General features: G+C 43.5%; 1 protein-coding gene across 11 annotated transcripts in view; it reads right to left on the bottom strand.

Moving 5' to 3' along the window:
• AMPH (amphiphysin) overlaps positions 1 to 13,947 on the bottom strand; it is a 951,873-nt gene that overhangs the window by 292,714 nt on the left and 645,212 nt on the right. For all 11 annotated transcript variants that reach the window (XM_085607441.1, XM_085607443.1, XM_085607442.1 and 8 more), the window contains exon 7: positions 10,536 to 10,621. In XM_085607441.1, coding sequence (XP_085463567.1) covers positions 10,536 to 10,621 — 86 coding nt within the window. The remainder of the gene's footprint in view (positions 1 to 10,535; positions 10,622 to 13,947) is intronic.

Raw genomic sequence — 13,947 nt, 5'->3', positions numbered from 1 at the left:
TCGCAATTTGTAATTCCTTAAATGCTTACGCAAAATTAAGGAATCGCTAAATTAGCGATTCCTTAATAATGCGATGCGAAAATGTCACCTACATCGCGTTTTGCGATTTTGTATTCGCAAACGCTGTTTTTTTGCAATTCGCAGCGTTTACGAATACAAAATCGTTTGATACATATGCCCCTAAGTCATTTCATCACTAAAAAGCACACTTAGAGCTTTTCTGTACAAGTAAAATAGGGTGCGAAATGCTGTCTGCCACTTACAGAAAAGGTATTTGTAAGAGTTTACAATGGAAGATTGCTGCTCCTTTGAAAAGCACAAGTGTTAACCTTGAATGTGGAATGAACATGCAGGTAGGTTGAAAATCGATAATTCAGCCTTACTTTCCTACCTTTGCAATGCAAAGCTGAATAATTCAAGTGTTCTTCCAATGACCCTTAGTCTGCCGCAGGGAAAGCAACCTGCCAGCACTTGGACATACAATCAAGCTATCCAGAGGAGGAAGCCAGTGTGGTGGAGCAAGATAGAGAGAGGTTCACAAACACCAACCAGGGCGGCCCAGTCACAAACGTGAACCTTTTATGAGTACGGGAAGGAGTACTACAGAAGTACTCTTCTCTGTACTCTTACATGACATTGTGAATCAGTACCAAAAAGTGTCACTCCATCGGAGTGAAAGTGAATAGAGGGCCCAGTTCTATTTGTAATAACTGTATATGAATATTCCCTGAATATTCACATTATAGATGTTTTTGGGTAGTCGCAAAGGCGTGAAAGACCATGAAAAAATCACTAGCGGAGTACTATTTTTTAAAATACTTTTTTTCTGAATATTTTCATCGACCATTTTACTTTTTGAAAATCTAATTTGTTGTACACATTGAAAATAATTGAACAACAGTGTATATCCTTCACCTTATCACAACATATGGCTCAAGCTGTTTTAAATCCTCACAATTGTTACACAGTGTGCAATGTGTGTTACAGTGGTTTTTGCAATGGGGGTGGGGGACGAGGGCAGTGATAACACAATGAAATAATAACAGCGGTGCTACCCCCCGATCTTGTCATTATACATGACCAAGCATTGTGGTGGGATTGGAGGTGTGTTTGTTCTCGTTGCGTGTCTCAGGAAGACTTGTAAGTGTATTGTGCAGGTACTGGTTTCATGGTGCATTGTGTGTATTCAGATGCTGGCATGCATAGCTTGTGTGTCAATTGCATGTGGCACAACCACTAGTGTAGAGTTTTCAGATCATATCATTTCACCTTGTGGGTAGTGTCGCTAGTGCGGAAGCAGTGGGCAAGGATGTAAGATCTATGGGGGCCTTTCATCAGTTTTGGCCTGTGCCGCTGCTAGCAGTGTTTCCCATCGATCGAGCCCTGTAGCACCTTGTTGACCCCCTAGTGCGCTCTTAAAGGTCTCTATCTTGCCCTAGTCTATTTTTCATTTTCCAGCCACTTTTTAGCATCTGGGAATTGCTATGCCTTCCATGCCATTGCTATGGCTGCTTAGCCAAGGCAAGCCCTAGGTTTATAAACCTGGCTTTGTGTTTGTGTTTTGACAGGCGGGATAGGCCGCCCAGCAAACATGTTCTGATGTCTTGAGATATGTGTCTGCCCATGGGTTTCCTCAATGTTGTTGTGATGTGCAACAAGCAACATGTAATTCAACCACAGGACCACAGCATGTGCATAAAGTAAGCGTGAGGCGATTGGCAGCGTGAACAAGTGTCTGGTAATCCGGGTTACATTTTTGTCAAGGGCCGGCTTTAGGGCAGTGCGACCGGTGCGGTCGCACAGGGCGCTGACCTGTGGAGGGGGCCGCTGACCTCAGGGGGTGTGCTCTGTTTACCAATAACTTATTATTGGGAAGATGAGGGGCATTTTTACCTGGTGGTAGTGCGAGAATTGGAGGAGGAGGTCATGGGGTGAGGCACCAAAAATGACTGTCGCACCGGGGGCCGCCAGCGCCAAAGCCGGTGCTGTGTTTGTCACCCATCTCAGCGTCAAGTACATTTGGTGTAAGTAATTGAATTGGGCATACCTGAAGCAAGGGTTTCTTGTCTCACTTTTGGTGTATCCTAAAATCTTGTCCAAGTCGTTGTCAGTAATCTCGCTGTTAAGTGGCTCTTCCTAATTTTGTTTGAGTGAGTCAAAGCTATGGTATAGCGAAGCAGAAATTGACCCTTGAAGGATTGTGATAGTTCGCCCTTCGATCATGTGTTCAAGGATAGTGTCTAGTGTGGCATGCGTTGGAGGTTCAACCTGACCCTCCCCCCACGTGTCCTTGATTGCACCCAATAGTGCATTATGTGGGAGGAAATACCCAGTGGCGTAACAAAACTTGAGGAGGGCCCCTTGCAAAGTACACCGAGGCAGGAGCTCTTAGGCCAGGGGCCCACTGCCGTTGCACAGTGCCATTGGGGGCCCCCTGGAGCTCCAGGGCCCCGCTTTGCTGGGGCTAATGTTACACCACTGCAAGTCCCATACACAGTTTGGAACTGTCCGCCAAAGTGTCATACGTATGAAGGGTACAGTTGGAGAAAAGGTCTCCCACAGTGCGCACCCCTGCATGGGTCCACTATTGATTATTGTGGCACACTGTCAATGCTTTAAATTGCGGGGTGAGCCAGAGTGGTACCCTCTGAGCATATATCACGCTTAGTTGTGCCGATTTCACATACTGTTGTCAGCATCTCTTCGCCACCGGCACCTCAGTGGGTAGGGAGCTGTTCCCTATTATTTCGTCATACAGGAATGTGGGCTCCTTCGCTCTTGTTAGTTCTTCTAGCATACCACCTCCCCCCAGTGTCAGCCATCGCATCGGCCATTGTCATAGTCATAGTTTGGAGACCTGAGGTGAGGCCTCCTCTGCAATCAACCGCAGTGAGCATGGTTACAACCAATCTGCATCTACTTGAGCCCCTGATCAGCAGACAGAGCAGAGCGTCTATGTCTGGGAAGAATCTCATTGGTAGCAAGAACAATAGGGAAGTGATAAAGAACTCTGGGCAGTAGCAACACCTTGGCTATTGCTATCCTGCCCATGGGTGATAGCAGTAGTGCCATAGATTGTTGAGCACTAGATAGAACACAACGTAAGTTACCGTTATATAGCCTGACTTTGTCTCTATAGATTTGTACCCCAAAATATCAAAACATTTCTGCTTCCCACAATAGCCAGCACCCGATGCATGGTCAGCCTAGACATCAAACCCAGCAGGAACCAGCAGGATTTATTTCATGCTACTGTCAATCCAGATACCCAGTCAAAATGCGTCATTAGAGTCTTTACCCCAGGCAGTGATTGCTCCAGATTGTGAAGGTATATCAAAATGTCATCCACGTACATAGATACTATATGAGTGGCATAGGGCAGTCGGATGCCTCAATCCGTGGACTTCTCACAATTTATGTGTGCCAGAGGTTGCATCGGCAGAACAAAAAGAAGGGAGGGAACAGAGGACAACTCTGCCTGGTCCACCCTCCTTATTGGCCATGACCACGACATCGCCTTATCGTGAGAACTCCCACCAGGGGTTGCGTGCACATGAGCTGTATCCATTGTAGGATGTTGGGGCTGAATCCAAATGCTCGATGACTATGAACAGATAAGGTCATAATCTCATATTGATTGCTTTTTCAATATCCATTGAGAGAAGGATCAGAGTGCTTTCCTCATGCATTTCTTGTTCCATTACATGAAACAATATCCTGAGATTTAATGCGGTGTTTCCAGCAGGTGTAATGCCTCATTGGTCCATATAGACCAGCGCCTGCAGGTCTTGTTGTATACCCTTGCTAGTAGCTTAACCAGGATTTTCCCATCAGAATTGATCAGCGACAATGGGAGGAATGACCAAACATCTGTGGTGTCTTAGTCTCTTCTGGGTAACACCACTATCAGGGCCCCCCTCAGAGATTGCAGGAGGGACATTGGCTTAAACGCCTCTGTGAACATAGTGAGTAGTTTTTGGGCAAGTGGAGTCTTATATGTCAAGCAGAACTCAGCCAGAATACCGTTAGGTATGGAGACTTTCCCTGTCAGGAGCTGTTTGTTTACAGTCAATAGTTCTTCCAGTGTGATGGTGGTCTCAAGAACCACCCTTTGAGCCTGGTAAATTTTAGGGCGTCTAGGTCCTCTAGGTACCTTATCACCTCCAGCCCCAGCTATTCAGCGGCGTAGTAAAAAGTGATTGGTGGTATTTCCCAAAGATATCATTTATTAAAGTCTGTGTATGTTTAAGCTCTCCTTATAGTTTAGTAATTGATCAACCATCGCACTTGGCGATACTCCGCAGGGGGTGCACTTCCCGGAACTGTGTGGGCCCGCTCAACAGATTACACAGTCATGGAGCAGCTCCCATATACTTCAGCTGTCAGCCGGTTCACCAGAAATAGTTCAGGCTGGGACCTTCTGATCCTTGCGGTAGTTCCAATTTAGTATACTGTTCGGTCAGGACCTGCCTTCAGCATCCTTGGCTCGGGCCGGCAGTTTCTTAATGTCTTGATGCTGTTCCTCATGTGTTTAAGAGTTTGATGGTTGGGATGGTCTATCACATTGTCAGCCCCTCTCCTTGCACCTGCCCTTTCATTTTTTTCTGGTCTTGCCTCAGCAGTGCAATATTGAGTGCCACTGTGGCGATTTGTTTCAAGGGTGCCTTTCATGTCAGGTATTGCTTGTAATATTTCTATAAACTTGGACCGGCGGGATAGACTGTCTGTGGTCGATTCATGTATGGCTTTAGTGCCTGGCATCCAGTCTAGGCCTAGTTTACCCTGCAAGGGCTTCATAATGATCATAGTATAGCATGGTTTCATGCTTGCTGTGGCCCTCAGGAGGAAGGGTGAGGTCGGAACTGTCCCCAGTTTGATTCTTTGGCTTGGGATGCCCCAATGCTGCCTGCTGCAGTGTTAAAGCTGTCTGCGTGGACCAGACCCCACAATTTGCTGGGCTCCATCTTGGTAATGTGGTGGATGATAGCTCCCCGTCTCTCTCCAGGCTCACCCCTTGTACCCGGTCATGCAAGTAGCCTTTGGTTGCTCTTCTACAGCCGCTTGCGTACCCTTTCACCTTTGCTTCTTCAGTAAAAAAAGAAGGAGCCCTTCCTGATGGTGTGGGCAGGTTTTAGACTTGCACCATTGGTCACAGGTGCAATGCGTGGATCCTATTTGGGCCTTGCTCATCCACTTTATGGTGTGGCCACCATCTTGGCTGAGCACCATGGCTTTTGTGAAGGCCCTGGCGGTCGTACTTTGTTCTGTGTCAGGCGACTAGTGTCCACTGGCTGCTCTAGTCCTCATCGCCCTCCTTTTGGCGGGCAGTTGCATGCTGTGCTTAGCAGATAACTTGCAGAATGGGGCCGTATGCCAGGGAGCTCCTCCGCATTACTGCCTATGCCATGGAGCCCTTGGCCACTGTCGGAATTCTATTTTATGTTCTCCAAATGCCTTTGTGAATACGCCTCATTGGGTCCTGACAAATAAAACATTCCTTTTTTCTGCAATATGATATAATGGAAAAATCATTGAGGATCAAGGAGTAAATGATTATTTTCTGATACACTGCATCCCATGTCATTATAATACATTTTGTGCTTTGCATTTTATTTTGTTGCAGGCAAAGCAGCCATGCGGTAATAAATAGAAGCAATGTAGATACTGAAATCTGAGTAAGGTATCAAACATTGCTGATATTGTATGCACAGTGTAATGTTCCCACAGACCACACAATTTCAGGGCTCTTGGGTGACCACCTGCATGTTTAATTATTTATTTAAGAAGTTTTATATAGCGCTGGCCTGACCTGAGGGTATCGGAGCGCTTTACAACAGATACAATGCAGAGATTCACAATAACAAATACAAGAAAGAACACATTAACATTGCAGGACGCTGTTTGGGAGCTTCGTAGTCTTGAGGACAAGGAGTCGGAGCAGTGCGAGGTGTCTGTTTCCCCACTCCGATTGATCCTATCGACTCCCTAGGGAGCGGTCGAGGAACAGGATTTTGAGTTGGCTTCTGAATTTTACAAAAGAGGGAATGGTTCTGATGTGAGGGGGAATAGAGTTTAAGATTTTAGACACGCTTCCGGAGAAGGATCGTGCCGCATTTTTTTGTTGTCTAGTTTTGGGCGGGATGAGTAGGAGGGAGTTTGAGCTTCTGAGGTTCCTGGCCTGACCGGCTTTTTTGATTTTGGCCGCCAAATATTCGGGTTTGCCGGTATGTAGGGCTTTATGAGTGAGGCAGGCTGTTCTGAAGCTCTGGGAGCCACTTAAGATCTCTGTGTGCAGGGGAAATATGGTCGAATTTCTTGATTCCGGTGACCATTCTGGCTGCCGCATTCAGAGTTGTTTTGATGGGAGTCAGATGTGATTTTGCTATTCCTGAGAGGTCTGCATTCCCATAGTCCAGTCTTGACAGCACCAGTGTTTGAGTGGCCTTTTTAAGATCACTGGGCTGAATGAAGGGTTTTATTTTGTTCAGTAGTTTTAGGTTAAGGAAAGCGCTCTTGGCTGAGTTCTTGATGTGTCTGGTCATGTTCACTTTCGGGTCTAGCGTGATACCTAGTGATTTGACAGAGTTGGCCAGGGTATTATTCCAGTTGAGTGCATCAACGGCCTTTAGCTATTCAGCAATTTGGGGGTTCTCCTCTTTGTTCGAGATGAGGAGGATCTCGGTTTTGTCGGGGTTTAGTTTAAGGTGATTACATGACAGCCAGTGTTGGACATCGCTCAGTACGTCATTGAGTCTTTGAATATCTCTGAAGGAGGTGTTTTCCAAATATATCTGGGTATCGTCCGCACACAGATGGAAGCCGATATTGGCTGTTTTGAGTAGTTTGGTGGAGGCTCCATGTAGATGTTAAAGAGTTGCGGGGAGAGCACTGAGCCTTGAGGGACTCCCTTGTTGACTGGGTGGAGTTCGGAAGCAAAGATTTTTATTTTTATTTTTTGAGTGCGATTGTGTGGGATGGAATAAAACCATTGGAGGACCCTCTCGCCAAGACCAGCTCTTTCTTGGAGACCCCTAATGAGGAGTTTGTGGTCTACCGTATCGAATGCTGCCGATAGGTCTAGGAGAATGAGGAGGCAGCATTGGTCACAGTCTAGTGATTTGTGGATATCGTCGATGATGTTGAGGATCGCGGTTTCTGTGCTACAGCCTTTTCTGAAACCAGATTGGTGGCAGTCCAGGAGGTTGATGTTGTCCAGGTGTTGGGTTAGTTGTTGGAGTACGCATGTGCCTAAATTATTACAAAAGTGCTAAGTAAAGAATGTTATGACACAGGCTAAACACAGTAGCATTGTTGTATTACCAGCTTGCCTCTTTTGTAATAATTAATGCCATTGTGCTAAGCTGTAGCCGTGTAGTCACAGAGGGCATTCCCAATGTAAAGAGATAATTCCTTTTACATGTTTGCCACACAACATGTTCTTGCACAAATGAAATGGAAAAGGAATGTAGGCCAACAAGAGTGTACATTTAGCAACAATCCCAGATCTACATTAGGAAGATGTATTAGTGATCTCACCACGACTCACAGGACCTACCACAATAGAGAGAGTGATGGACTACATAACTAGATGGTTTCTTTCAAAGTCAGAAGTCCCAGGAGGCATAGCAAGGCTGTTTGGTCAGGATAGTAAAACATGGAGCTGTACAAGACATCCTCCAAACTTGACCTTGTACAATGGTCCTCGGAGCAATTAGAAGGATTAGTGACATCAAAGAGGGAGGCTACAGGCAAGGAGTGCCCATAACTTTAGGGCAACTTCAGGGCATCAAAAAAGCAAGAGGCACAGGCATGCTCTGAGAGAGAAGGACTGGGTTGATGTTTTCTAAGAATACAATGTGCATGTTGGGTGCACACATGCACATATGTCGACTATGTGCTTGTGCCCGCTAGGTAATAATATATCAAACACAGAGGCTCCATATTTATGATTACTGATGTGCAAACAGATTCTAGGCCATCAAGAGGCTACAGAATCCATCTGTTTGGCATCTTCAGATTGAGACTCTATGATGATAGCACAGACTACCACAGAACTGCGGCAGAACTCCTCTCTCATCACTGACCCACCATCATAGCTAGAGACACAACTACTACCTGGGCTGTCACTTCAGCATGATCCTTTATGCAGGGATATTTAGTTGATTTAGACAAGTGCTAAGAAGTAAGTCTGGGTGGAGAACTCCGCTCCGCTAGCAGAGTTTGCTGAGTTTTCCGCACACCGCGTTACGCAGAGCTTGCGGAGTTCCGAAAAACTCCGCTGTGTGAGGCAGAGTTTTTTCCTCGCTCGCGTTCGTCACCGTCGAGTTGGCGATTGCGAGTGAGGAAAATCCACCTCCCAGGCGAGATTATTCCTCGTCTGCGATCGTCAACATCAAGTTGGCGATCTAGAGCATAGAAAATCAACCTCCTGGCAAGATTTCCCAATGCGGGGGGTCAGATATCTCATTGCGAGTGTTCGCGTATGCTTGTGACTGCTCGCGTTGAGAAACTGTCCGTTCACGTTGAGAAAGCTGCCGCTCGATTAAAAATCTACTTGATAGGCAGAAAGGAAGCAGTGCCCGCTTGCGCTGTGCATGATGCCATTCATGACGATTGCACAGTGTGGACGAGCATCTGGCACTGAAAATCATCACAAACAGCATTTATCTAACGCACTCCACCGCAGCATGCAGACATTTTTTTTTGCACTTCACTGCGAAATGCGCCCAGGCTAATAATAATTGTAGATCAAACTTCTATTTGGTAGATCTGACCTTGTATCCATTGAGGTGTGCACTGAATCAATGACATGTCTTGGAAAGATGGAGAATTTTGTGCTGGAAAAGAAAGGTTTTTGTAAATGTGGTGGAATTCGTGTATCTGGCTGCGATTTGTGGATCTGTAGATCCCATACGTTTTGAAAAACCTTTGGACTGGGTGAAAGATATTTCTTAGTCAATAATTGAATGTGGAAATTCAAGGCTTTCAAGCATAGGTATTTTGAGCATGTTAAAGTTTGCACTTTTTCAGACTTTGGACTATATATGTTATATATTCTAGAAGAGAATCACGTCAAAGTCTGTGAAATGTATTAGGGATGCAGAGAGGCAAGTGGTGGAAATATTTCCATCTGAATAGAAGAGCCTCACTGAATCACAAGGTATTGTTGAAATTGTGCTGTTTTGTTTGGCAAGAGGAATGTTCTAAACAATTTTGGATTCCTGGATACCGTTACACTTGGAGATGGGTTGGCACACCATCATATTCTCAAAATGTAAGAAATCTGCTTAACTTTGAAGTTTTAAAGCACATTTTGTCTGTTCTGAAAATTATTGAGAACACAGCAAGTGAAATTTTTTTTGAGATTGCCAAAAGCTTTACACAGTGGCGGTCACCACCGTGTAGTTATAGTTATGTCAGAGTTTCCATAGGGAGAGAGTATCTGATTGTGCTAATAACTTTGACACTGCTTAAGGAATCTACACAAAACTTCGCCCCAAAAAGTCCATCCACCTCGGCTCCTTCATAGAAAGTTTCAAGCTGATCCACTAAGCAGGAGTTAAAATAAAGGGGGGCCCAACACAATGATTTCCAGCGCCAATTCCCATAGGAAATGTTGCTATCAGAAACAGAAAAAATGGCTAAACGTAATTCCACCAAATTTGGCAAAAAGTTAGATCCTTACTCAGCAAGCGTGATTTTTGTGACTTGGTGTAGATCCGTTCAGCTATTTTTGAGAAATGTTAATTTAAAGATGGGGTCATGTTGGGCATGAAGGGGTTAATGCTCAGAAAAAGTTAGGTATGTCTTGATGGTTCACCCAGTGGGAGTCCTGTAGTACCCAAAAATAAAAAAATAGCGCCTTCTGATAGGCCGAGGGAGCTTTCTCTCCCATTGGCCATTTCAATACAATGCTATCGAGCTATCTGATTGGCATTCCGCAACTGTGAGCAAATTATTTTAGGACTGCCATTACAGGATTCAGGCTCTTTGTCCCAGCGACCTAAAAGAAGTTGTTGAAAAAGGGCATGAGGGGAAAGGACAGGGACACCCTGACATCCAGGTAATTTTCTGGGGACCCATAGAGACACCCCTTAGTTTTATATAAAGAAATATTGGGCCGTGGATACTGCGGTACACTCACAGGACTCAGCGGGCACTCCCACAAGGTACTGCAGTCCTCCAGCGGGAGTCGCTGTACAAACATCCACCTCATGATACTGTGATACTGTGCAAGCTTACCCAAGTAAGCTTTTACATTCCTTGGTACTTAGCGGTGGAAGCTTGTGAGTCTGGTACAGTGGGCGTCTCTATAAATCAGTCCTATAGTTTGCAAGGTTCACTTTAGAAAATATCCCATGCTGTTCCTTACTAATCTATTCTTGGTGCAATATACAAGTGAGGAGGACATTTGTCCCTAGAGTTCAAACGTTGCACCTCATGATCAGATAATGTTTTCCTTACATTAAATTAATTCAACTTCAGTTCTTTTTTGGAAATAATTAATTCAATTTTATTCCAAATCCATACAGTACCTGGACCACAATGATGGCAGCTCTTCTTGTAAATCAATATTGAAATCTTCAAACACTTTCTGGGCCTTTTGAAACTCTTCTTCTGCCTAAAGGAATGAAACATGCCAACTGTTATTCTAACTATATCGTCTCCTGCAATCTAATTTAGCAAACTTCATTCACCGAAATAGTGATTCATTTATACAAATTCATCTAAAAATGAAACCCTTAAATATCTTATAAAGAAAGAGAAATATTATTTAAAGCTTTTGGTAGAGTCTACCACAAATCAGTGCGTTACTCGTCAAAAATAAAAAAAATGCATGTTAGTCGTTGGATTCAAGTGTAATGAGGAGGGATGAGAGAAATTGCAGGTTTTTGATTTAGTAAATTGTATGAAGATTTTTAAACATCTTGTAAACTCATACTTTTATTCCGAGTTTTTGGACATATTGCATTTCAAAACTATTTTTACAAAATAAATGTGTGCGGGTAAAGTTATGAAAATTTCACAAACTTGTTAATTTCATGAAGAGTGGAAGAGCAAAGTTTTAATGTGCAGGGTTTTATTGGGGTCTTCCTCTAGACAAATGAAAAAATTGTGCGTATTTACAAAATGAGTAAGTGTTTTGTACAAACAAAAAAATTAAAACAATTCAGTTGGTGTTAAGATGCCCAGAAGGTGGTGTGGAGTGATGAAGGTTTGGCCGTGAGAGTTTTGCTTGTTCCATATAGGGTGATTTTGGTTGGGGAAGCACAGCTTTGAGAAAACTTTGGCCATTTGCAAGAGAAGTGATGTAGGAACATGCCATATCTGAATAGTAATTGAGAGACTGATTACACACCTAAAAAGCATCTACTGCCAGTTCTGAAATTTGAAATTGATGCCAGCATGGCTTTGCAAAGTTTGAGGGAGAACTGTAAAGTGAATATGAGGGGGAATGTTGCATTTAAGATGACTTTGGTACAGTTACATTTAATTGTTATTTCAGATGAAATTGTGTACTGTAAGGATCGGGTCTCCCAGGCAATGAGAAAAGAGTCAAATAGCCTATTTTATAGTTTGGCGGAAAGTTTTTTCTTCAAAAAGGTGTCAGATGTTCCAACCTCTACACGTGATCTATATAGAGTCTGGGTAAGTGCCCTACATACAATGGCATGGTCTAGGCAGAGACCGGCAGATGGAAACGTTGACCAATGGCTCATCAGTTGTTGGGATGCTTGGTAAATGATCTCAGAGGGGCCGTCCTATTTAGGGCGGTTGTTACAACATACATTATAGAAATTCAAGGTAGAGGTAGAACAGTGTACCCTGCAAATGCACAGGAATGCTTTACTGATGTAGTTGGGGCGTCTTTGTTTCAATCCAAATTTTAATCTAAGGAAATATGGCTCAGCAGAGTATTTATATGCAAACCCTGGCAAATGAATGATAGGTACATTCCAATCTCTGCTGCAACAGTACCCATACTCTAATGTCATCTACATTTCCTTGCAAGTCACTGAAGTATTGAAAGATTTAGATTCAGACAACCTTCTAAGGAAGGTGCTCTTTCAAACTAATGAACCCTACAACCGCCAGAGAAACCAAACCAAAGACATTTCTTACCTCGATGCAAAGCATAGGCAAGAATTCCAAAAGGGCTTTGGATACAATTTGGCTGGGTGCGATGCCAATCTGAATGGTACCTGTACAAAAGGCCTAAGAACAAGATTAGAATAAATCTTCACAGCTCGTCGCTTCGACCAAGAAACCGTTTTAACTCTGAGACTGGTAGGTCTCAAAGCAGGTCTATTAGGACATAAGGTTAATTTCCAGCTCAGGAGATGCAATTATCTCAGTGCTTTTTGGGTGAGAAGGTATTAAAATGCAAACTCCTATATCTAAGAAAGTAAACCAGATATTCAAAATGAATCTTTTGATTTGTGTATTTTTCAAGAAAAACCTATTTACTGCAAATGTATTTAAAACACTGAGGCTCATTTCTCCTTTTAAAGATTGGTCCATCTGGCTGCTACAGGCTGAAAGCCTACATCTTGACACTTCTATTGATATATGATTCTTGACAGTGGACATTAAAATTACATTTCACAATCTCAGGACCATATCACATATGTTGCTGGATAGGGTTGATTATACTTCAACAGTTGCCTTACAATTAGGCTTTGTTAAGATCCTGACCTGAAGCCTCTGTGGGTGGCAGCTTTCTCACAGCCTTAATAGTGGCACAGTTTTATCACATACAGGTGTCTGTCTGGTGTATATGTCTTGTCATCTGCCTCACAGACAGCAGAGAAACCCCATCCAAGCCAGAAGAAACAGCATTAGTGTCAGCCCCAGTGACCTTATCTAAAAAATCAAGAAGGCAAGAACTAACCTATTCACCGCAGCTTCTACTTTTATCCGACCCATAACTTACCTGTGGGGTCTCTGAATCCTCTTGTTGGAGTCAGTGCACTCTGAGTTAACCCATTAGGGAGACTGGACCCTCACAGCCACAGTTTCCAAACAGCCATAGTCCCCACACAACCGTGCAAATGCCTATTTAACATTTTAGAAAATGCTTCTCTAATTATCACTTCAATATCACTCCTGTCTTTTGAACACTCTGACCCACCAGCAGGTATAGAAAGTAGCTTCTGGAGATACACTAAAAAGATCTTCCCAGGAGAGCTCAGGCTTCTCCTTCTGATGTTTGTGGTTGCTATAATCCTAGCACACCCTATTGCTTTTTGGGGGTTTGGAAACCTTTTATATTTTTACCTCTACTCTCACCATGATTAGACCGTGAAGGGCCAACTACAGTTCTCTAGTGGTCTACCCCAGAGGCTTTCTAGGACACCCCAGAAAATGTCCAGCAGTCAACTCTCCTAGCTGGCCCCAGGCTGATGTCATGATACCTCCATCATATGTTGATGCTACTCACAACATACTGAGTGGGAGCTCTATCACATTCAGACCATGTATCACCTCATATTCTTCAGCAGTGTGATATTTGTTTCTCATCCACTCATTGAATTCTGTACTGTGATCATGCATTCTCTTAAGTTAAGAATGGATAATTAGACATTTCTCTACTTCTACAAAAATAAGTTATTTTGCGAATGTACATGTAGTGTTTTATGTATTCAGGCACCAAGGAAAAGTTTCAGAAAACTAGTGAAAGTATTACCCTGAGTAGCAGTCCCAAACATTCCCCTTCCATCTAATGTATTTCACAGCTAAGCTCGAAAGCATTAAACACTGAGCAACAGATACTCCAAAAAAAGAGCTCTCCTAATTAGGCTGTCTTGTCAATAGTAAGGAAATGTAGGTTAAATAAATCTCCCTAGGAACCTCAATTTAAGTTCCAAATTTCTCTCTATTCTAGGTTCAAGGGATGACTATTCATTCTTCAGACCCAACTCGCATTCATCATCATCATCTTTGTTT

Source organism: Triturus cristatus, chromosome 5_2 (assembly GCF_964204655.1).
Source record: "Triturus cristatus chromosome 5_2, aTriCri1.1, whole genome shotgun sequence".
NCBI lineage: Eukaryota > Metazoa > Chordata > Amphibia > Caudata > Salamandridae > Triturus > Triturus cristatus.
Note: the sequence above shows the minus strand (reverse complement) of the source record. Positions and strands in the feature narration are given on the sequence as shown.